The following is a 26,488-nucleotide window of genomic DNA, read 5'->3' on the forward strand; positions in this document are numbered from 1 at the left end:
TTAATGTAAAAAAGTATCAAATAGATTTATTTTCAGCAATGATACATTGTAAACGGGTTAATAAACATATAATTTACAAAATACATCTTATTCAAGCATCACATATATACACATACTCAGTAAAGGAATGATTGCCTTTTGGAGCTTAGTTGGTCCACTTCAGTACACCACCATTCATGTTTTCACCCTGACACAATTTGTTGAACCAATTCATAATGTATATAACATCTAGACAGTATTATCTGAACATTTATGTAAGGAAGGCCACATTCAGCAAGACTGTCAGTGGCAAACTTGTAGCAAACTGACAAGTCTGAAAAATTCAATTCCTCACCCTACACAGAGCATTAAATCACCCACAACCCACAGATATTGGTCTATTAAACCTACACAGGGTTCAGCTATGGCTTAGACGACATTTAAAAAAAAACAAGACAATAAAAAGACACTGAAAACATTTGAACTGTGGTCTCTTTGAATATCACCTCCTCACATTCTTGACATGTCATTCAATGCACCGACTACATGACTGCAGAACAGAGACTGTGACACATTCTACATAACCCAATTAGTCAAGTGTCATGCGCTGCAGACAGCAAAGACAACAGTCAACATGTGGTTACAATGAAAATGCACAAATCACACATCTGTGCAAGTGTGTGATTACATCATCACCATGATGTAAACCTTGAATAATAACGTTTCTATACATTAATGATACCAGTGTTTAAGGCACAGTCTGTATAGTTGGGCCACTATTGCCAAGTAGGTGTACTGTAAATGTGCTCTTCCCCAGGGTGCACCTAAAAATTGCGTAAGACATTTGTCATGCATTCACGACATTACATCAGTGTTTCCTGATTTGATAAACAGAATTACAAGTTTGACTTAACAGATGTTTCTTTTTAAATCGTCCAGATAATTCCAACTGATCCTTTACCGCTACTGAAAGAACTAGCTTTTTGTTGTTTATAAAAGTAGTAGATGTGTCCCTGCCATCCGTCTTAAAGACTTAAAAGTGCTCAAACAGACCATCAAAGAGTATTGCAATAACTGCTATCCACAACTGACCTTCAGAGTTTTAGTTCATCCCAGGCCTTGCCTTTTCCTTCAGATTACTTTCTCTACAAACTGCTTTTTGACTTCAAATAGCCGGTTTATACAGCATACAGAAGGAAAGCACACAGTCCTGGACAAATAGTGGGACCAAACTCCATTCAAAGTCCACCATTTTAGCGTGCATACACATTAGAACATGATATAATATCTTCTGGGTGTTCTACAGACTCATTATTAATGCTGCGTACCTCTGACATACAAATATAGGTATGTTACTTGTGTAACCCCCGTTCTCTGAGTAGCATCCGTGAGTTTGATTAGGCTCAACATTCAGATTTGTTTTCTATGGAACCTCAAAGTGTCAAATAAATTGTGAAACAATTTCATGAATTATTAAAACTAAACAAATTTTTATGAAATGTTACTTCATAATTTTCTATTTTAATAGTTTCGTTTTTTTCCCATTATACAATTTTTTATTTTAAAACGAGTTAGGGTCTAAAGCCTGTCTTGATGTCATATTAGCAGTTTTCTAAATGACACTTTTATTTTAAACTGTCACTATTTAAGCGTGGAGTTGTCACCAGTCTCCGCCTCCTCACCTTTCAGCCAATAACATGCTTCCTCTCACCAGACTCTAGAGCTAACTATCTCCTGTTGGCTAAAAAAAACTAAGACTATATCGATAGACTGCCTTTCACATAGTTATGTAAATTAACTGGTTAATTTATTTATTTTAATGACTTATTTAATTTAATTGAACACTTTGTGGGTTTTTTTTTATAGTTTGCCTCTTATTTCCACACATTTATTCCAGCAAAATACAACATAGAGGACTGCAGCAAAAGAGCTGTTCGACCCAATACTTCGAATATTACTATTTAAAAATGTTAACACATATGAAGGGCAACAATAATATGACGGATGTTTTTGAATGGAGTTTGCCGAAACCTAAACCGCTTTGTCTTTTATCCATCAAAGACAAAATGGCACAGAGCATGGTCAAGCTATAACCAAGAGGAAGGAGTCCTTGAGACTTCTGAGGAGACTTTAAAGATGCTTCAGAACTCCTCGTCCTCTGAGCTGAGGTAGTTCTGCTTCTTCCTCACGTTCCAGTGTAAACACTGGGCCAGGCTCTCGAACCAGTCATTGACCGGGTCCCGGAAACAGATGGAGGGAACGGGGAAGCAGGAAGTAGTGATGGTAATACTGGAACAGGGATGGAAAGAAGAAGAGAAAAAACATCAGAAAAGGTTTTGTGTCACAATGGCTGCAGGCCGAATGAGGAAAGAAAAGTACTTGCAATCAGGAAAGCAAAAGAGGAGGTGTTGCCATCAGATGCAGCACCGCAACTTCCTTGTAAAGCAACACTGGGTTTTTGTTTAAGAATGCTCAAGTGACTCAAAATGACTGGCAGCTTATTTCAAGTACCAGGAAGGTTATTATCTCAATCATTATCTTCATCAGTTACATAAAGTAAGGACCTAGATCTGGCACGCAGGACACTCCTGGCCTCAGGCCCATTAAGCACATTGAGACACGTGGAACAAAGCATATCTGTGTCGAGGCAGCTGCTGGGAGAATTATTATCCATACAGAGTCTCTGGGCTTTGTTTTCCTTCATTTACTATGAACGTCACTCTTATTGTCTGTGTGTGTGTTTGCGGTTTGTGTGGCTGGCGTGTAACGGGCAGCTCGGCATGTGGACTAACCTGTCTCCGTGACAGATCTCCTGTCTCTTTCTTCCATCAAATGACACCCAGGCTGTGTTTCTGGCGTCACATGACAGCATTATCTGGAGAAAAAAAACATGCAAAGAATGCAGAAAAGTCACAGAAAGAACAGTTTTTTTTTTTTTAATACAGTTGAGAGAAAACAGGTTTTTGTCTTCATGCTCAAATGTACTCATTCTTAAATCACAAACTTTTACTGAAATTCCTCCACAAGTCAGTTTCATTACCTCTAACATACTATGGTCTTTTCTTCTTTTTTTTTTTAAAACCGAACCTGTCACACACATTAAATAATCAAATAATTATGTAGAGTCTTTATCAAAATGTAACTTCAGTTAATGTACCAGTAGTAGTAGTAGCAGTAGTTATAGAAGCAATGCATGGTAATGTGATATCATATGCATCAGATTTGGCAAATGCCTCGACTTCTGATGTCAAACCAAACCATCTTTCTCGACTGACCCAAACACTTAGTGCACTGTAAATACCTTGAGCTCCACCCCGGCAGGCACCACGATGGGTCTGAAGGAGAGCGAGTGAGGGCAGATGGGGGTGATCATGATGGCTGGGACGTTGGGATGGATCATGGAAGCTCCTGCTGCCACTGCATACGCTGTACTTCCTGTAGGTGTAGATACTATCACACCTGAGGGGACACAGAGACACGCGCACACAGTGAGTTAAGGCACAACATCACATCTAAGACATTAATACTGTACCTCAATAGGTGACAGCCTAACATTCTCCTAAAGGCACTTAAGGAGTTACTGCAAGTCATCTCTCACACTAGCCCTTTTCAAGACTACTAGCCCTGGGTTCAGTGTCAGTAGCTCCATTTCACCCTGGTAACTTTTAGCCCCAGGCTTAGTAGTGTTTCAGGGGATAACCCCACAAACTTGGGGCTTACATTGCTCCAGAGGAATGGGCCAGGATTGTGCCAATGTGCGTGTGAATGCTTTCTTAGCCTGGGGCTAACAGCTCCTTTAGCCTGTGGGTTAACAACTACCTTAGCCTGGGGCTAACAGCTCCTTTAGCCTGTGGGTTAACAACTACCTTAGCCTGGGGCTAACAGCTCCTTTAGCCTGTGGGTTAACAACTACCTTAGCCTAAGGCTAACAGCTCCTTTAGCCTGTGGGTTAACAACTACCTTAGCCTGGGGCTAACAGTTCCTTTAGCCTGGGGCTAACAGCTCCTTTAGCCTGTGGGTTAACAACTACCTTAGCCTGGGGCTAACAGCTCCTTTAGCCTGTGGGTTAACAACTACCTTAGCCTGGGGCTAACAGTTCCTTTAGCCTGGGACTAACGGCTCCTTTAGCCTGGGGCTAAGTGCAGTGTGAAAAGGGCTAATAAAATCTCCACAAATGTCAACTTACTTAAATATGGCACAAAAACAAATTATATGTAAAAGAAACACTCCTGTTAGTCTGTATTTTAATCTCACCCCAACACTGTAGGGGTTTAAGAAAAATATGGGGAATATTTAAAACTAGGGATGCAACTAAGAATTATTTTCGTGATCATTTTTATTAATAGACTAATTGTTTCATCTATAAAATGTCAGAAAAGTGAGAAAATTATATAAAACGGGAAAGCAGCAAATCCTCAAACTGAAGAAGCTGGAACCAGAAAACATAATGATACATGATTTAAACAATGGATTGAATATCAAGTGTACTCAAATTTTACTGCAATTAATCGACTAATTGTTTCCGCACTAATTTAAAACAGACAAATTATGCATCCACATTCCAACAGGAAGTGAACAGTGGACACTGTAGTTGCAATGCATAAATTATACTTCTATAACACATTCTTATATAGTAAGTATATGTACTTGCAAGTAAATATGCAAATTAACCCACCATGCAAGTTAATTTGTTACATGCAGTTCTAATTGCATTTGAAATGTTCTGTGTAATCATTAAGCAGCAGAACATCATGCAACGTGCGAGCCAAAGATAGAACATGACACGATATGTATGATTCGTTTTCAAAAGCTACAAGTGACTGTTTCATAGATGGGAATCTTTTATATTCTTTGAATACTTTTCTGTGATGTCAAGCTACAATTTTCCTAAGTATATATATTGTTTTTTGAATGAATGTCTAAAGCTTCTGTACAGAATATACTGCGTGCTTGGGAGGGAAAGGTCAGCCAGAAGGGCAGAGACTAAACATTGCTATCCTATCATGCTAGCTCTATCTTGTTTGGGCTGTCAGACAGGTTTTACTCACAGGGAATTAAGTAACACTCAGTTGTGGAAATGAGAATACTTGGCAACCTTAGCAGCATAAAACACTGATGTGATTTATGTGCCAGCACTCTCTGACTCTGGACTGGTTAAAGGTACAACATGTAACTTTTTAAATTTGTAATTGTAAATCATACAATGTCACAGAAAAGAATACTGGTAACACTGCTTTTTCTGCCAAAATGCATCATTTTGTGATTAATAACATGCCACTTTGCAACACATCAGAAACCTTATTTATTGATACATATCAATATTAATCCATCTTAATGTTACTACAATGTATGTGCTGGTTGACAAGTAGCTAACATTAATGCTAGCTAATGCTTGGTGGATAACATTACAGGGTTACAACATCGTTCAACACGCTCATCAAGTTATTAGTAATATGATTGTTTTGACCATGGATAAAAGCAGCACTGCGCTAACCCACGAATAAGTTCACTAGTAACGTTAACGTTAGCTCGTTCTATAGATAGACGATTAATCTAATGCTAATTTACAACACTAGTGCAAACAAAACTGACCCCATGTAAGCGTTTACATTTTCCCAGAGAGCGCTGAACATCAAGACGGATGATCGGCCCACTCACCGTCTCCCTGCACTGTGGTAATGAGGTGTCCATCCAGGAAGAGGTCGACATTGGAGAGATAGGAGGATGGCCCTCTGTCCACCACCACCTCGTTCAGTACCTGAAACACACCGTCACATGGTAACCATGTTTGTCATAAACCCTTGCACTGACATGATGTCACTAACACCTGGTCTGCAGTCGTCTAACACACACCCTCATCATGGGATTTGTCAAAGACTATTAACCTCATACCTGCAGTCAGAGCGACTTTTCTTGTATGGAGCTTATGGCAGTGTTTACTTCTGTAGTTCTTTAAAAACAGGTTCAAATCCCACAGGCATCAGGTTGAAGAAAGGTGAGTAATTAATGACATCACATGGCTGAGTGAGATTAGTGGGTTAGCCAGGTATATTGAGTCCAAAGCCAGAGTTTTCGATGTTACAAAGGTGGCTCTCCATTTAATGTTTAGAGTTTATTAATGCAAACTTTTTCAGCCATAATGTGTACATTAGTTATGCCACCGAACAGAGCCGTGCAATTGTAGTAGCACAAACTGTAGGCATCGCGTTGCTGTTTTTTTTTTGTCACAGGAACCTTCATCAGTGGTGCAGAAAATCTGAGCAAGAATATTATTTGATTTTATTTGCAAGGTTGTTGGTGCTCTCACTGAACTACAGAATATGTCGGTAGTGTTCTCTGGATATTGGCTCACACTGGCTCTAAAACAAGCTTACATAAATCATACATTAATAGTTCACTATATTATCAATCAATATGATGTTTACTTCCTTCAAAAGTTACCGCTTTGGATTATGCTTTTATGCTTGGTCCTGATTTGTGGAAGTCCATTTTACGCTCCACGTATTGCAGCTAACAGGAAACCGGTTAGAAAATGTATTAGTCTATTGGTAGCCTATTATCACAGATAATAATCAATCCATAAAATTCAATCCACTTTGATTTGGCCAAAAACTAAAGCGATTTCTACATATATTTCAGTGTCAGACCTAATTCTTGAGTATGATGTTTAAATCTGCTGCATCAGTACATCTTGAATCTAGTTTAAAGTGTAAGAGCTGCAGAACGTGCACCTGTCACGTTAGAAATAAAACGGTTGGCATTGAGAGTGCATTGAATGGTAAAAGAAATATTACAGCTCATGAATTTACACAATAAGTAATTTTCTGCCTCCTCTCTTGCCTCATTTTCAGCAACAGTGTTACTTTTTGCTGTAATAATTTTTTTCATATTCTTAACAGGTGGATGTAGGCGGCAAGCGATCTGTCCATTTTGTGCGATAGTAGAGTGAAATGAAAACGCCCCCTTTTAAGGGATCACACACCGAGCCAGAAGTTAACCGAGCAAGCTGAAAACCACCTTGGTGATAGCCATTATCTCTGATTGGGGCTTCAGGCTTTATTGAGCCAGCCACATTCCTGGCTCTGCTGAACTTTGTCTTTTGGTACACCCCTCAGGGCTGGTGTGTAAATCACCCAACATGAACTAATTGACATTAACAATCTGCTATTTACATCTTAAGTAGACTGAGAATATTAATGTTGGCAAAAACAAAACAAAAATGTTATGTGTTCCAAAGAACTGGTGTAAGCTGCAGATATTACCTGATATTGCACGGCTTTCCGGCTGCTTTCGTTGTCCCCATTAGTCAGGATGATGCCCTTTTCATCCACTCTGGCCTTCTTCTCCCAGTTCTCTTTAAGCACCCGAACTTTCAAGCGGCTTCGCAGGACAATGGCAGCATTACCTATATACAATACATATACAGATATATGAAGTGTCTTTTGTATATAAAAAAAACTGGAGCACAACACATGCTTTGCAAACAAAACAAGGGTGTTCATGCTATAGAAAGACAGAGGCTGACAGACAAGTTAGAGAACTTACAGTACCTTCAATAATTTGGGTGACCTGAGACTGGTAGGTGTCAAATTTGAAGGGAGTCAGGAAACCCAGGGAGCCCAGGTGGAAGGCCATAACTGGTGGAACACTCTCCTAGAAAAGAAAGGAGAAGACTGTTGTGTTATACCAGTAAATGTGAAAGCACACAACGGCTATTTTTAAAGTGACAGTAGGAAGCGTTGTTGTGGTTGATTAATGCATATTTTTGCACGTTGGACAGTGTGCATTGGCTCTCATAATGGGCTGGGTGGCTGTCACTGACACGCGCATCACTAATGAGCACAGTCAGGAGGACTCCGAGTAACTGCAAAGCTGCATTCTAAATCCTTTAACCAGTGTGTTTCATCAGATAATGATGAGACAAAATATTTCCGTGAAATAAGTTTGACTAAAATGACAAAATAATTGGTTTAGGCAAAATTAGATGAACTGAAATGATGAATATAATCTGATGTCGAGGATGACCTAAATATGATAAAAACTAACAAGGACATCTGAAAGGACATTAATTTATAAAAAAAAAAAAAAAAGTTGACAAAATGAACAGTGGTTTAAAGAGGGAAAAAATTTGGATGACTTTTAATCTACTAACACTGGACTAAAATGTTTTGAGTTGTTGTCGACTAAAACTATGAATGATAAAGCTGACCAAAATGTGACTAAAACTAATAAGCCTTTCTGTTCTAAGACTAAGACTACATCTGAAATAGCGGCCAATATAAAACTGCTGAATACCTGGAAGAGTGAAGACGCATACAGCAAAGTTCCATCTCCGCCAAGACAGATGATGAAGTCTACGCGATTGGAGATATCATCAAGATCTGAGAAATAAAAAAACTGTTAAATATCTCAACTAAGAGCCTCACTGTTTATATATATATATATATATATATATATATAGTGTCCATACAATGACTGGTTTTCATACCGTCTCTGAAAGTGCAGAATTTCTTAGTAATGGCTCCGAAGTTTTCATCGTCTGAAATGGCTGGGTCCTCCAGAACTTTCTTTTCCACATAAACAATCATGTCTTTAACCTTACACACACACACACACACACACACACACACACACACACACACACACACACACACACACACACACACACACACACACACACACACACACACACACACACACACACACACACACACAAAACACAAAAGATTAGCAACTTACATCAAGGACTTTGAATGAAAGACAGCATCACACACAATGCTTTCACATTGAGCCCTCAACAACTTCCCACCCGCAAACACTGCCAATTCCGTCCATTGTTAAAGACCGCCTCACAGTCAGGAGTGTCAGGGAACATGTGGTCATACCTCGGTGAGGAACATGCAGAGCTCTTTGAAAGGCTGAAGCAGACTGGCATCTTGTATCTTCTTGATGACAAGGACACTTTTTGGTGGCTTGTTCCAGGTCAGTCTCTGGCTGGCGGGGTCCTGAATGTGCCTGAACACACAAACACAACTTTCATCTCAGGAGGGAAAAACAGACCCAAAGGTCACTTGATAAGGATTCCCCAGTTACATGAGCGTAGACCTGAGCGTTGAGCCTCAGATTGGGGCTTATGTAAGGTCTGTTAACAAACTAAGGCAAACCACTGTTAATCATAACCAGGACTGCTTAGAACCTATCCAATTAGAGTCAACAGCTTAAAGTCCAGCTCTGTGGCCACATACTGCTGACCCCCCTGTGTCGTCTGCAGGGCCTTCACCTCATCTTAACCCCTCACAGAAAGTCAGGGACATTATTGGCACAATGTAACATGTTTAGAAAAAGATGAAAGGGCAAGATAAAAATGTGGGAGTGGTGTTTTATAAAGGGGAAAAAAAGAGACAAAATATCTCTAAAACTCCACTCTTAAAACCAAAGTGCATTCAGAGATGGCTGGGAAGAGCCACGAGTTGTGAGGATGAACCCAAAGGGAAAAACACGACATGCAAATAACTAAAACAGGAGGCATGAAAATCTAAACTCCCCTAGGCTAGAACTAATGAAAACCATATGGAAAATGGGTAAATGTTGAAACTGGAAATAGCCAAGGGATCCTAGTCTAGGATTACTGAACAATACTGAAGTCTGATGATGCCGGCTATCATTAGTTACAGCTCTGTCATACATATTAGGCATTTACTGAGTCAAATTGTTAGTTCTTGTTAGGCAGCGTTACACCGATACAGGCTGCCCACATACCTAAACTTGACAACCATTAGCTCTGCTTCAAATGGTTTGCAAATTAGCAATGGTATCACACCGCGACACTCACACCACTCGCATGGCGAGAACGGCGGATTCAAGCCTAGTTTCAAACAGCTGTACCAATCCTCACTGAGACTAAATGAGAGAATGAGGAGATGATTCCAAAAGAAACTAATTTTAATACATCAGAAAACATTCAACTTTAGCTCCACTCCACACTTGTTCCCCTCTGGTCATGCAATACTTTTACACAATATGAAAACCAATGTGCTCAACGCTGCATTCATGTTGGTTTTTACTGTGAATACCAGCTGATACCCTCCCATTAGGCTTCTAAAGCTGATTAACAAGTTTTCTTGTTTGGTTCTGATATCGCTTCTGGGCCGAACAGATTTCAGCAGTGTGTCAACACCGGCCGCACATGTGCCTATTATTAATACTACCTACTGTAAATATTAAAATTCATTCACCAGGCACTATTCTCAGTAATACAATCAACCCTGCAGGTTCTCCCCACCTAAGGCCCCTGCAAGGAGAACACATCAGTGTTTGAAAGAAAAACCTGCAGACCCCTATATAGTTTGAGACCAGTGATTCAAAAAAACACAAATACAAAGCTCTTCAGTCCAAACAAATAGCATAAGAAAGCAGAATCATTAGACGATATCCTGTTCTACCAAAAACACCAAACAACATAACGAAGCAAATGCACTAACTAAAGCCTTAAAATTGCCACAGATTATTCACAAGGCACTGTAATTACTATCAGACTGCCTCGTGCCACAGCTGGAGGCAAACATCCAAATACAATACAACACATCCTAAATTAAGTGAACCTGATTAAACCAACCATGGACAAGTACAAACGGAAACTGTGCAGGCCTGGTTTCAAATACAAACACAGGACACAAAGCAAAACTTAATTTGCATTTGAAGCGGCGATGAGCTGTGATCTACTCAGGGACAGTTTCTCCTCAGACTACCTCAAAGCATCCACACACTGACCTTCCCCCTTTCATTCAACAACCCCGCTCTGTCCAAACCACAGAGCCATGCTGTTACAACAGCCAGCCTGTTGTACACGCAAACACTGCCACTTCTGAAGTGTTACAACTAAACCCTCAGGACAGTTATACATTTTTCATTCTTTTTTTATTCAAGCCAAGCCAATGTCAAAAAGCCAATAATAATTCTTTACTTTGTCTTTTGTACTTTTAAAACATGACATTAGTTTGATGTTACTATTAGCTAGCTGCAGTGAACCTCTCTGATCCGGTGGGTGGCAGTAATCCGTGCACTGCTTGGTGGTGCCAGTTAATATTTCAACCAATCAAAACATATTCTCTCCGTTGAGAAAGAGACAGGGAAGATGCGCTCACCATTTCCACACTTTGTTCTCGTTGTGATTCCCAGGAGTGTCCTGCAGTACGCACTGGTTGAACTTCATGGCTGTAAACATAAGCTGTAACAAGGAGGCTGCTTCAGGTTGACTCAGCTGGAGAACGAGTCACTGTTCCAATGGCCCGCAATGACAGAACCGCTCATTTTACCTCTAACAACTTCCTCGATTGCAACACGCTGTAGAGCAGCTGGAGCAACTGAGTCAGTTCACTTCTTGCAGTCGAGCTGCGAGTCAGCCACCGGCTGTCTTTGAGAGGCTGAGCGAGGCGAGGGGAGAGTCTCTCTCTCTCTCTCCATGTGCTGTGGTCGGGCTCCAGGATCAGCTAACAACCCCTCGAGCTGGATCCTCTGTGGCTATATTTGTCCCAATGAGGACTTAACACTAAACCTTCCTGGTGCATTCTGCTGCTGAATTACAGCTCTCACTCATCTTAAAGTTGACTTCACCTCAGCCCAGCCCACTCTGCCCAGCTCAACCCGCCCATTTCAGGGAAGGGCTTTCCTTATTGGACAGGTGTGATTTACCGAAACACAACATGCTGTTCCTGAAACTACTATATCATTTTAATTACCTAAAATAACAAAGAATGATAGATGCTACGTGGAAAACACACACTGTATTACTGTATTAGATGAATGAATACCTTTGTGGTTTACATTCCTACTTATTTAATTAAAAAATAGCTGGATATTCTCTAGTTAATTAAAGGAAACCATTACAAAACTTCCCCCTTAAAGAATAAAGTGTATTTGTGTAAAGTAAAGTGTTTTTACGTAAAGCCAGAGAAATTCCTTTTTCATTTTATGACAAGAAGAGACAATGGGGCCTGACGACCTGCAGGAAGAGGAAGTGCAGGGCAAAATATATCAACAGGGCTACGGGGGTAAATTATGTAATTATGTGTTATCGGAGTACAACAGGAAGTGCTTGATCTTCCTAATGTTCCACTACAGTGCCACCATCATTATTAAAGCATAACCAGTTCACTGCTTACCAATCTGTAAGTTGCTTTTGACTGTCAAAAGTAATTTCATCTCACACACTGCCATGGCAGTGATTATTTACACAGGTAGGAAAAATACTGTACAGCAGATACTGTTATACTACTTGGTTAGTTTACAAAGACAAATCAACATCTGCATATGCTTTTGATTGAGAGAGATTTGCATTTATAATTCAGTGTTTCCCACACATAGACTATAATATAATATAATGTGTGGCGGTGCCCCTCACTATCAACACCGGCCGCCACACATTGCGTTTAGTTTTTTTTTAAACGCTATTTAAAACACGTTCTGCATTTCATTTCCCTCCTCTCCTCCGTCTCTCTGTCACTTGTGTCTTGCTCACACACACACACACACACACACACACAGCTCCTCCCACCGTACGGTGTTTGGTGTTTTTAGCCCCCAACGTCGCCTTCCAGGCAGCGCGGCAATGGTTATGTCAAAGAAGTTATGTTATGTGTTAAGGTGAGGGTTAGCTGCCTGTAAGGCGACGTTGGAGGCTTAAAACATCATCGAGCCCACCGTGCACACAGCGTCTCTCAGCGATTGCGCCTGCTTTGGAAAGTTAACTAGTCGCAAGTTTGCGGTAAAATGCAGTTGGGTTGTCGAGGTCAAAACACTATATGTAGCAGCTGTGAATCAAATAAACGCATTATAAATAATGTTATGTCATATTTTAATCTTACACCCCCCCAAATCGAGATATATATATATATATTTTTTTTTTTTTTTTTTTTTAAATTACATTCATATCTGCATTTATGTCAAAACCTAGAGACTTTCAAACATCAACATGTCATTTATTAAATGTATCCATGTCAAAATGACATATAAACATCTTTTCTTATTCTATTTTGCCTGGAAACGCTTCCAACACGCTTGTGTGTCGCGTGAAAAATAGGCGTCGGTCCTATTTCTAGCAGGCACGCGTTTTCGGCGCGGCTCAACGTGCGTGTCACGCAGGCAGTGTGCAAGCTTTAACCGGTTAACATGGGAGCCGAATTAAAAACGGACACACCATGCAGCTGACATGCTCACGCCACGCCGGCAGTGTGTAAGCGGCCTAAATCTCTATGCATGGGCGCCCGCTCCACCAGGTGAGCCACCCAGGCGCCCATCAGGCTTGACTTCGATTCATTTTATGACAAATAGGCACACATGGGCATGATGTTAGCATGCAGTGTACAGTCAATGGTATCTGTGTGTAGTCTGCAACAGTTGGCAGAGTTTGTTTATAAAGAACATCACATAAAAAAGACAAATGTGGAACATAGTGTTCTGACGAGGCTGGCTCTAAAATGCCTCCATAGATCATTGCCATGTTTCATTTCAAGGTGTGATTAGGGCGACAGAGACTTTTGGGAAGGGTGATTCTCTCTGTAGTTGAATAACAAATGTTCTCCAATTCATTTTAAAAGCAATACCAAACAAAAAAACTGTGCCAATCTAGCTTGAGCAGTGTCACAAGCACACCCTTCCACAGAGAATGAAAGAAGCGGTCAATTTTCAGTTTGGATTGTCTAAACTGTGACTACTTTACATTTGCACAGTATTTCTCTGAGGAACTAGATATTTCTAAAAGTACTACAGCCTAACCAATTTTATTTTGGAATAAAGATAGCCTGGTGTTGCTACTTTTAACCCGTCTAGCAGCTTTGAGGAAGCTAATCCTTTAATTACTGCTGTCCAAAATAAACAGTGCCAGGAGCCACTTACGTAACTGAGGGAGTCAAGGGGCCAACAATCTGACAAGGCTCTGACGGAAAACATCAAGAGTCTTTCATCATTCTGCAGACTGACTCATTAGGTAGATTAATGCAACAGTTTCAGCAGGTGGCCACATGAACACCTTCTATCTATTGTCCAATCCAAATGCAATAGCTCTGCAACAATTAAATACCTACGCACCTTTGTAAAGTGTTCAGCTTCTGATGATAAGATGTCAGAATAATGCTGATATGATTCTCGAGTCATCTGTGTTGGCATACTGTATTGCATTATAAAACAAAATATGTTATATTGCTACAGAACGAACCAACACCTCTTTTACACAGTCTGAACAAAAACTAAGTGTTAGGAGTAGGGCTGAACGATTTTGGAAAATAATCTAATTGCGATTTTTTGTCACCAATATTGCGATTGCGATTTAAAATGCCATTATTTTTTAAGCTCATTATCTACTGTATTATTTCACAGACAAAAAAGTGATTGTATGACTAACACAATATTGGATTAAAGAAACTATTAAATTAAATTGGGTGATGCATGAATTTATATGAATGACATTATTTATTTCTAAACTACTTTAATCACAGTGACTGATTTGTTGAACGTCCAGCCTTGTAATACAATGACATGTAATAATTACCATGACAACATAAAGCACTGACAAATAAGCCTGGTGTAAACATTAATATTAAAGTCAGTAAGAAATCACACTTACTGAAGCGCAGACTGCAGAAAAGCACTTTTTAAACACTGTCTGTGAACTTTACATTACTTAAATACTTTAAATATGTGCACAACGAGTACGGCAGTGCCAGCCGCAGTGATCCTACGGCTTGACCATGTCAGTTGTAGCAGCGGAAAAATACTCCTTTTTTCAGCTCCGCTGCGACTCTAGAATATAGATTTGTAGTGTTGTGGTTTTTTTAAGTGGTGATACAGGTTAGTGGTGTTGCCCTGTGAGGTAGCAACATTAGCAAGGCACGTTTTGCACAAGACGTGGCAGCTTGCAGAAACTTCCCCTGCAGACTGTTTTACTCTTGCATGTCATGTGACCAGGGTGTAATCGCAGCCTCTGCAATTAGAAAGTCTAATTTTAACATATCGCAATTTAATTGCAAATGCAATTAATCGTTCAGCCCTTGTTAGGAGCTTTATAAAAAGGTAGGGTTTATTGCTATTGTATTGGACAAGATTAATGAACTAGTCAATTAATCGATCAGTTCAACAAAATGCGAGTATTTCTTTATTTTATTTGTCTTATTCAATTAAATACGTATTATAACCCAATAGCACAAATTTGTCTCAGAGGGCTTTAAAATCGGTACAGCATACGACACCCTCTGTCTTTTGACGATACTAAATTCGAACAGTATATCCCTTCCCCCCTCCCATCCTGAACTCCTTCCCTCCCTCCCTAAGTGGCGACATCCCCCTTCCACCCCTCCCTATAGATGCTACATTACTTCACATTACTTACTACTTAATTACACATCCCACTGGCTTTCAATAGGGAGGAAGCTTGTTGATAAGCTACATGAAAAGACGGTCAAACCATTAATTGACAGGCAGGTTGTTTTTCACAATGTCTGCTGGCAGTCAGCTGCACCGGCCTCGCCTTGTGTTGTTGTATGTTGTATTACATTTTCTTTTTTAATAAGAAGTGTTACAATATTACACATTTTGCCAAATTTCAACATGGTTAAAAAAAGAATTTTGACTTCCACTATTTTATGTAGTATAGTGAAAGTGCTGTTCAGGCTTAAAAGCCATCTGACAGCTAACTGTTCTAGTTAAAATGGTCGAAAGAAAGGTTTAATATTAACAGTGTAACTGGCCCCAAGCATCAGAGTCTCGCCCAACAACATCTAAAAGCAACAGCAAGTGGCTTTCATGGTTTTTGGTGCTGCACAGACTAAACGGACACGACTATGCAAAGTTGTACACTGACTCGTAACTGGAATAAAAAAAAAAAAAAAACATGGTACAAACACTTATAATGCAGAACCCATTTGCCTCGTTCGACTTACATTACTGTATGTGGATTCTGAAGCATGCATGCCTTCGGGCCGAATGTGGTCACAGGGCTTGGTCCATGAAGCGACTGAGGCCTCCTAAAAGAGAAGATAAAAAAGGCAAACATTCAGGTTTAAGAAACTGACGCTGCTAGACAAGTATGCAAACAATCAGCTATACAATTTGTTAAAGAAAAACACAGTGGCTTTAAAGTGCCGGCTATTTTTAAACAGTAAAAAAGAAGAAATGCAAGTTTCATTTGGTTTCACTTGTGATATGTGAGGTAAGTGTTACATTCCCATCATTTACAGGACACTGTAAGCTGAGCTGGAGAAAGGTGGATGTCTCTCAAATACCTACATTTCTAAAAGACAATGTCAAAATTTCAAATCAAATAACTTTCACTTTCATTTCTCTATTTTAAAGAAAAAAGAAAAGTAAAGCCACAGTGACAGAGACATTTAGAGAAAGAGTCAGAGCCAAAGGATTTCCACAATTTAATTCATCATCAGCAGATATGATATATTTCATACACTGCGAGTCATTTTTGTGGTCACCCAGTGACAAACCCCAACTCTGTCTAATGTATTATATAACATTAACACATGCTACATGTACTCTGTGACCTTTGGTGTGTCAAGACTTTTCACAATTCTTGGCAAATGGTAATGATGCATTGGGAAATGTTTGAAAAACAAACACTTCTATCAATCCTACCTGCAGTACAAGCACTGTATCAGTAAATTATGAAATAAAGCCCAAGAGTTTTAATAACCATTAACATTAAACACATCAGATATCTTTATCTATTCTGGACCACAGACGACACTGCTTTCTGAACAGTGGAAAAATCCTAGCACACCCTGGGTGCTTTTCATTACACCCCTGCACCATCATGGAGGATTTTCCGATCCCTTAAATGCACCCCTATATGGGAATATAGGGGTGCATTTACACATTTAAAGAATACACATACAAAGAATTTGAGTTTTTTTGTGTCTGCAAATTTACATTGTGAAAGTGGAATTTGGTGAGAAGTGAAATTAGCTTAATAAGGAAAAAAGCATTCATGTCCTTGTCACCATAATCATAACAACCACATACAATACATTCTGTAGTAACAAGCTTAATCAAAGAGAATGTTGTCAACTATAAAATTAGTAATATCTTTCCACAGCTTATAGGTCAATTTATAAGACCAAAATAAAATGTTTCAGGATGTAATTCATAGAAAGAGCTATTTAGATCTATGCCACTTTGTAACTTTTGTAAATGTTTCACTGGCTAAATGCCACACATCCACATGACAGATACAGCTGTGCAGCGTGTCATAAGTAATTGGCGTTGCGTAAGACTGATGCTATGTAGTCTATATCCACGACCTTCCATTTCCGGGATTGCTCCGGTGCCGTAGGAAATTCCACCGGATGCATGTATTTTCTCCGATTTCCGTTTCCTTTCGCTTTCTTTGTGTTGGAATTTTAAACTCCGGTGGATTCATGAGGACTATGGTTAACTGCTCCTCAGATCTCTGCAGGATAAACTGAGATAGCTAGCTAGACTATCTGTCCAATCTGAGTTTTCTCTCGCACGACTATTTTGCAGCGGCTCTGTGCGGAGCTTAGCACCGCCCATGATGATTTTGATTGGTTCAAAGAAACGCCAATAAACCAGAGCATGTTTTTCTCCCATCCTGGAATGCTGTGTGGACTAGCCAGACCCTCCTCCACTCTGCAGCGTGTGGATGGTCTGGCAAAGCAAGACTAGATGGTATGGAACTTGGGATTTCTCATTTGGCTGCATTATTACGCAAGATAGTTAAGTGCTGTGAGTGTTTTGGAGTTCTTCTGCCCATTAGTGGACAACATGTTTTAAATGCAGCTTTATGATTTAGACATTCACCAACTCAACAACAAAAAGGACAAACTGGAAACTTTAAAACTGCAACTGACAGATGTAGTTTACAACTGATATGTAAATGGTTATTCATTTGAGTTTACTTTTAAAAGGTCCCATGGCATGAAAAGTTCACTTTATGAGTTTTTTTTTTAACATTAATATGAGTTCCCCGCAGCCTGCCTATGGTCCCCCCGTGGCTAGAAATGGCTATAAGTGTAGCCCTGGGTATCCTGCTCTGCCTTTGAGAAAATGAAAGCTCAGATGGGCCGATCTGGAATCTGCCCCTTATAAGGTCATAAGGGGCAAGGTTACCTCCCCTTTCTCTGCTTTGCCCACCCAGAGAATTTGGCCCGCCCATGAGAGAGAGAGACATCATGGCTTTCAAATGAGCAAAGTGGCAGTTGGTCAAGGCCACACCCCCACTCTCCACCTTGCCCCCCCCCCCCCCTCTCCTCCTCAATAGCTACAGACACAGAAATGGCACATACTAAGGAAAACTCATTGTGGGACTGGCTCTAGTGGCTGTAATTCTGCACCAAGGCTGAATTTCGGGAAAGAGACTTCAGATACAGTATTAGGGGACCACTAAGGTCTATATAAAAGAGACTTCAGATACAGTATTAGGGGACCACTAAGGCCTATATAAAAGAGACTTCAGATACAGTATTAGGGGACCACTAAGGCCTATATAAAAGAGACTTCAGATACAGTATTAGGGGACCACTAAGGTCTATATAAAAGCATCCAAAAAGCACCATATCATGGGACCTTTAATCTATACCAAATGCTATCCTGATATAATATAAACTCCTGAAACACCACCTGTTTAGCACAGCCTACAACCTCCTTTAGCATAACCACAGTCATTCTGTAAAGTGTGTTTTTTTTTCTTCTTTTGGGTGATGATCAAAGAAAGTTGAGAGAAGCCGTTGATCAGCGTGTCTTAACCGCCGACTTTATTTCAGGCTTTTAACCAAACCAGATTCAGATCCTAAGCACCTTTCAGCCAATGGAACCCCCTTTCATCATGTTTGGTTTTTATGAGTCACTGACCTTTAATTTAAGTCACTGTAGCATTCGTCACCTTCCTATTCCCATTCCTAAACAGTCATTTGTTTACCTAAATCCATCACCACGGCTTTCTGTCAAATGTCACAAATTAGAAGTTTTATTGCCAAATTAGGATTAACTCAATACAACTGTATCTGTGGGAGTGTATTTCAACATCTTGGACAAGTGTAATCTTTGACATTTAATTTCCACATCAATAATGGGACAGTCCTAATGGGTTAAGTACATGTTAAGATAGGCCAACGCCTCTTCAATTGTCCTCGTCAACATCACTGTTGCCATGACATACAAACAAAGCCACTAAGGCCTATATAAAAGAGACTTCAGATACAGTATTAGGGGACCACTAAGGCCTATATAAAAGAGACTTCAGATACAGTATTAGGGGACCACTAAGGCCTATATAAAAGAGACTTCAGATACAGTATTAGGGGACCACTAAGGCCTATATAAAAGCATCCAAAGAGCACCATGTCATGGGACCTTTAACATGTTCGAAATGTCATTACAAGTGCCTACCTATGTGAAGTGATTCCTCCCGAGTGAACACAGTGAATCTGACTGCAGTAGATGTGAAAGAAATGCATAAAAGTTGTGCTAATTCAGGTGCTGCAGAGCAGAGTTTAGATTCTCTGCCCGAGCCCGACCTGAGCCCGACCGGGCCGTTATTTTCCGCCACTATCCTCAGGCCGGGCCGGGCCCTTGATCAAGCATTGATTGATTGAAGCCCTTGATTTTTTTTTAATCATTACTTTATTAGCCTAATTGGGTGGGGAGAAAGCTATGCCATAACCAGAAATATTATCTATATAGGCTATATTTAGGCTAAAGTAATAAATGTGTCCAAAAAGTTACACAAGTTGGACTACAGTTACAAAATGCAACACGTGTCATGCGCAGAGTCTCCTCTTCTCGCACACATCACACCGGGGCTGCTGGGCTGTATGGTGTAGCTTAAGTGCAACATGGAGCTTGAGGATGTAAAGAAAAACAGGAGAATTACCTTTGAGCAAGTTTGGAGGAAAGTCGGAGGTATGGAACCATTTTAAACAAGTCGTGGGCAGGGACAACATATGCGTCGGCTTTGTCGAGTGCATTAGGCTAAGTGTGGCACGCTGCTCGCCTATGACAGCAAAAAAAACGGGGACTTGGATGATGAACAGACACATGAAGCAGGCTCGCCGTGGCAGAAAAGATGATAGTCAGCCTTCAACGTCCTCTTTTGTTACTTCTCCAAGCATGAGGGCGAAGCAAGTCCTCACAGAGAAATGCGTTGAGTTCAAACAACTCTGAATTGAGTTGGTTTGGTTCAGATCCTCACAAAAATCACACTGTCATCAATTAAATGTTAATATGTTTCAATGAACATGAGAATAATGAAAAATGTTGTGAATCATATCGCAATGTCAGTCAAAATATTCGCAATAAGATATTTTCCTCATATCTTGCAACATGTAGATAAAAATCTTGTGACCTATGACTCCAAACATAAGAACAGGCTTGTCACCACCTTAAGGAATCATGTTCCATGTGTGGGCCCCTGTTCAACACCCACCTGAAGTCAGAGGAGCTGCTGGCTGAGGAGGTGCTCAGGCTGCGGGTTTTCCTGTTGCGTCGAGCCAGGCTACGTCCGGCGACCTCCCCTCCGTCACAGGTGGAACAGCAGTATGGGACAGCTTCCACTCGCACCTCCTCTCCACCGTCCATCTCAGACAGCCAGGCTGCAAGTAAACTGACAACAAGGGACATAAATTATTAATGAAGCGCGAGTCAAATGTAACGTGTGTGTCTGTCTCTCTGTCTCTCTCTGTCTCTCTCTCTCTCTCTCTCTCTCTCTCTCTCTCTCTCTCTCTCTCTCTCTCTCTCTCTCTCTCTCTCTCTCTCTCTCTCTCTCTCTCTCTCTCTCTGTCTCTCTCTGTCTCTCTCTCTCTCTCTCTCAGAGGATCCCGAGTGCTAGAGAGTGGTTGGATGAAGAGCACACCCTTCTTATCCAGTGTGTCCTTATGGGTAAAGCACAATAGGCCCATGCCTCCCTTTCCAAGTCAGACAGAAGCAAATATGAGATAGTCAAGGCAGCAGTGTTAAGGGCATCTGAGTCGGTCCCTAAAGCCTATAGGTTTATAAAGCAACAGTATGAATTGCTGAAACTGGACTTTATGGATCTGCTGAACACAGTCAGCTCTCTGAATGTGGAGGTGTAGAAGAGGGGTTGAGAGATTCTGCAGGTTGTTGGCACTGAACACATGGCTTTCAACTGCATGTACCGTCCATTCACTGCATTTCATTGATCATTTTAAATTTTTCTGGGACCGCAGACATCTTTTTAAGGCAGATGGACTTTTCCTTAACAAGACAGGAGTAAAGCTGTTCACCTCTAACCTACTTTACTTTCTGCTCCCTCGGCCAAGGACACGAGACAAGAGGAATCTAAACGAGAGGAATACATAACATACATAAGTGCGGCAGTGATCCTCCACAGCCCCCCAGCTGATGGAGAGATTTGACCATGTGAGACCACAGAGACCCCCCCCGAACCCCTTCACCAACACCAACGCCTTTGAGGATCCCTCTCCCTCACTGCCCTATACCCCACCCATGCCACCGCTCTCTCCACTCACCCTTTTTCCCCTCTGTCCCCCTGCCCCCTGTTGGAGTTCACTGACCAGATGAAGGAGCTGGTGAACCAAATTTATCCCCCCCCTTCCTTCTCCCATCAACCACCCCCGGCGTCAACCTGCCCCAGTTTTGACACAATCACCAAAAGTAAAATGCCAGGCGCCTCTGCCCCATCAACGACGGCAGCTAACTCTGTCTCCCCAGCCTGATAAGGATGCTTGTGTACAAAATGCAGCAAGCTTTAATTGATATGTGCCGGGTCCAGGCTGCACGCCTAGTTGCACTCATGACTCTTTCCAGAACAAGCCCGGGGCCTGTGTATTAAATTCTTGTGTAAGTTCTTTTAAATCAAGGCCGAAGACCTTTCTTTTTGTCTTTCTTTAAATAATTGTTCATTTCTTATACTGCACTGTAACTTATTCTCGTATTTTATCCGTTTTCATATTTTACTGGAATTGTTGGGTCTTTGTAAATTATAGAGTGTGGTCTAGACCTACTCCATCTGTAAAGTGTCTTGAGATAACTCATTATGATTTGATACTATAAATAAAATTGAATTGAATATTAATTGTTTTTAACTACTCTTTATTGTTTTATGTAAAGCACTTTGAATTGCCCTGTTGCTGAAATGTGCTATACAAATATAGCTGCCTTACCTCGCCTAGGCAATGATTCAGGAGTTTTAACAGGATACACAGACGCGCGAAGAATTTGGACAAGTTCTTGAGGTTCAATTTAATTACTGGTTGTGTCCTCAGGTCCTAAAACATTTGAAGAACAATTTAAAAACTGTGTGCCTAGCAGTATTGCCACGTTCATAAATATACATAAATTACCTCAGGCCACAGTACGTCAGGCTGAAGGACACCACGTCTGACACTGTAGTCAGCAGCACTGGAGCCCCCCAGGGCACAGTGCTGGCCCCTCTTCTCTTCACCCTGTACACCTCGGACTTCTGTTACAACTCGGAGCTGTGTCACATACAGAAGTACGCCGGTGACACAGCCATCGCTGGGTGTATCAGGGGTGACAGAGAGGACGAGTATCGGAGTCTGGTGGGGGATTTTGCTCTCTGGTGTCACACTAACATCCTACAGCTCAACACCTCTAAGACGAAGGAGCTGGTCATTGACTTTGGGAGGTCCAGACCAAGACCGCGACCAGTCCTGCTAGAGGGAGCTGAGGTGGAGGCTGTGCAATCATACAAATACCTCGGGTTGTGGCTGGATAATAAACTGGACTGGACAACACACACCGGCCACCTGTACAGAAAGACACAAAGCAGGTTGTACTTCCTGAGGAGACTGCGGTCTTTCAACATCTGTGGATGACGGTGGTCACTCACTGGTGACGGTGGCAGAGAGGAGGACACTGGACAAACTGCTGGACATTACTGACAATGCCAGCCACCCCCCTGCACACCGTCATCAGCAACCAGAGGAGCCTGTTCAGTGGAAGGCTGCTCCTTCCCAAGTGTAGGACCAACAGACTCAACAACTCCTTTGTCCCTCATGCCATCATACTCTACAACTCCTCACTCGGGGGGAGGAGGAAATAGGGTAAAGAGGACAGAACAGAAAACGAAGGAAGGGAAGGAGTGGTAGCCACTCACTCATTCACTGTGCAATTAATTAATAATCTACTCATATACATAATTGGACACTCTAACTGCTCTTAACTGCTAATTTATGCTAAATGTCATTTATTCACTGTATAATAACACAATGCCATACACAGTCCTATAGATTTATCTTTATTTATCTATAGTTTATTGTTTTACTGTTTATTTACTTTTTGTTTACTTCCTATATTTAGCTATTGTTATTCTTATACTGTATTTTCCATACTGTATTTTTAAGCTGAAATCTGCTGCTGGAAATCCAATTTCCTTGCGGGAGTCATCCCAAAAGGATCAATAAAGAGAAGTCTAAGTCTAAATATGTCATCCTTTAAGCTACCGAAAAGTGTGCCAGAGTCGAGCGTTTCCAGCCTGTGCAGTAATCCAGGCCATGAGCCGTGCAGATGCTAACGAGTCATTTCCGTGATGGTTGAAGGGACACGTCTTGAGGTGGTGCAACACAGATCATGTCACAAGGCTATTTCAAAAATGTTTCTAATGCAGCAGCTTAGAGCAGTGATTCAGATTCATTCATTTTTAAATCTATAATATGTTAAATGCATTGCTAATATATTTCTAATACATTTACCCTTGTGATGTTCTTTCACATAACTAAGACTATACAAGTGTAAAAAATAGGCTATGTCAAATTATTTCAAGAGACATACATGAGGAGGTCCCCCGTAGCGCTGCACGATATGACCTAAAGATCTAAATCACGATTAGTTGCACATTTTACCTCGATAACGATAAATGAACGATAATTAATCACGTTGTTCTAAATCAACTTTTCTGAAGCCAAAATGTTTCCAGACGACGGACACTGCGTTTTTTTTTGGGCACAAGTTGCTCAGTTGACTCGGATTCGGTGTTTGAGTTATCCTCCATTATGCTTTCCTTGCAGCTGACTGGTCCGGGCGAAGTCACGTGACTACACACACACGGTAGAATGTTTTTAAGGAGAAAGTAGGCCTATCAACAGGAATAAATTATCAGAATTATCGTCATGGGAACAATACGTCGATAACAGCTTCATAATTTCGATGTCGATACATTTTCGATAAGTCGTCCAGCCCTAGTCCCCTGTATATTAATTCTCAATCTTGTAAGGGGTCCTTGGCTGGGGAAAAAAAAAATGGAGAACCTCTAGCTTAAAGCAACAGTAGATGTTCTTAAAATATCACAGAGCAGTAACTCAGTCAGGTTATTGCTCTATGAACTGAAAATATCATTGCATCAGGACATGTTCTTTCATGTTAAACAGTTGAACCAAGTTTGCCATCCTTATGTGACGTCTGAATGTCGCTCACATTTCAAGTGAGTGGTAAGGAAATGTCATTTAAATCCTTAAGGTAAGCCCATTATGTGAAACTGATGTAGGATCATAAACAATAACACCGAAATTAAGGTGCAGCAAGTGTTTGCTGACTTCACGCAAGGCCAGTAAGAGACAGGGGACACCAGTCCAGGCTAAAGGCTGATTTCACATTCCACAGGCATACAATCATTAATCGACCTGAAGTCTAGGCCAAACTCAATTGAAAAAAGGCAATTTAATTGATGTTAATAAAATCCAAACACCTTATAGAAAATTATTTTACATATAGTATGCATCGATAAATACGAATCAGTCAGTCTATAATTCGCACACATACAATTCACCGGTCCGCACAGATTTCCTCTAATTTTCATCTTTTAATATTGTTTTCGTAACATGCCTTCGCGAAATTTAAGTTGGAACTATTTCTAAGTCTAACGTTAACGTCACTGTTCTATCAAATATAAATAAAGTGCTACCGAAATTTATGTTACAATCTGAGAAACTCTCAAGTCACGCTAACGGCAAGAGTAAAGCAGCACAAAAAGGATTCATGTGATGTGAGGTTACCGTTAGCTAGCCAGCTGTAACTTAGCGACATACTGTAACGTTAGATTTACAGTTAAATAATTATGACACGGCTGACGTTACGTAAATTAAGCAGCCTTGCTGCCAATTAAGCTAGCTAGCCTAGTTAGTCTAATTGTTGATCAACGTTAGCAACAACAAGACCTCTACCGACATACATGACTGTTAAGCTGTTGAATGGTGACGTATCCATATGGTGTAATATTTACAGTACAATAGCTAACTAAGCTAGTTAGTGAGCTAAGCTAGAATATAGACATGCTCAACACAAAGCGTAACGTTAATATAATTCACTTAATGTGGCAAACAATACCTTTCAACCACAACGTTACAGGGGACGAGACAAGTTCGGAGCGCAGCAAACTGCCGTATGGATCAGAGCCTCACCATTATTTCATTAGATAACAGTTACGCCATCTTACTTTGCAAGAGAGCTGTCAACAGTCAGCTCATCACTTCCTGATACGGACTGACCAATCACAGGCTCTCTTCTCGCCGACGTCATGTTGGACGACTTCATCAAACTGACCTGAGACCCAGCCCAGGATAAATAACGGTAACTTTCTGATTGTATCAGAGCGACAAATAACTATGTCATAACATTAGAATAAAAAAAATATTATTTTACAGGCTTAGTTAATGAGCTTGTCAAGCCATTTAATTCACTATATTACTAATTTTACAGTCATTGTATTATAACAATTATAATAATTCTACAATATATATCATATAGGCTAGAAGTTTTTTTCTCTTGTGCTTCATGTATTCAGGCCTACACATTGATCAACTTTGTATTCATAATTCTATATTTAAAATTTAGAGAAGCAAATTGTGTCCCTTCTGTATACCCTTCTATGTGTAATTTTGAATAAGTTCCATAATGTCAAATCACCATAAAGTGGCAATTGGAAAATTTTCCAGTTTGTCTAAATAGTGATGCAATCTGGACAGTGATGCAATAAGACTGAATGTGGTCTGACCACTGTGCAAACTTGTTGTAGGGCCCTGAGGCAAAAATGAGGTGCTGGCCCCCAATTGAACCCTGGGAATCTGACCTGGGGCCTTGGGGCAGTTGTCCACTTTGTTCGGTTGGTAATCCAACTTCAGCAATCTAACACACTTTGTGTTCTTGTCTCCCAAATAGGCAGTTATGTGGGCCATACAGTAAATAAGTCATGCCCAACCTGTAAACCACAGTGTGATAGCGCCACTGTCTGAATCATTGCACACAAATCTATCCCATCCTGGTTGTTCACTTAGTCTATTAATGTACCAAAACTCTGGAATAATGCTTTGTAAATTTGCAGAGCAATACAATTCATTTATTTCCCCTTACAAGCCATGACAGATGGGACCTTATGTGAAATATGATTAACATTGTTCCTTAAAGCAAACTACTTGGCATTCAGTGTGTCACAATAGACATGCACAGTGAACTGCTATAGGACAGGGTAATTACAAATCTATCAGTATTTAACATG

At 40.6% G+C, this 26,488-nt stretch overlaps 1 protein-coding gene across 2 annotated transcripts; it reads right to left on the reverse strand.

Annotated features, from left to right (window-relative positions):
* Positions 1-25,454, reverse strand: nadka (NAD kinase a). 2 transcript variants are annotated; one of them, XM_078254505.1, is made up of 12 exons: positions 25,321-25,454; positions 20,423-20,599; positions 15,912-15,995; positions 8,865-8,994; positions 8,468-8,576; positions 8,275-8,360; positions 7,530-7,632; positions 7,242-7,384; positions 5,638-5,737; positions 3,281-3,438; positions 2,772-2,854; positions 1-2,268 (listed from the first exon to the last, which is right to left on the reverse strand). In XM_078254505.1, the coding sequence occupies exons 2-12, from the start codon at positions 20,572-20,574 to the stop codon at positions 2,121-2,123; spliced, it is 1,296 nt and encodes a 431-aa protein (XP_078110631.1). In that variant the 5' UTR covers positions 20,575-20,599; positions 25,321-25,454; the 3' UTR covers positions 1-2,120. The 2 variants fall into 2 exon arrangements, with proteins under 2 accessions (XP_078110631.1, XP_078110632.1); XM_078254506.1 differs by lacking the exons at positions 15,912-15,995; positions 20,423-20,599; positions 25,321-25,454 and adding an exon at positions 11,124-11,564.
* Positions 25,455-26,488: the final 1,034 nt, after the last annotated feature.

The sequence above is a fragment of the Sander vitreus genome, chromosome 7, assembly GCF_031162955.1.
Source record: "Sander vitreus isolate 19-12246 chromosome 7, sanVit1, whole genome shotgun sequence".
Lineage (NCBI taxonomy): Eukaryota > Metazoa > Chordata > Actinopteri > Perciformes > Percidae > Sander > Sander vitreus.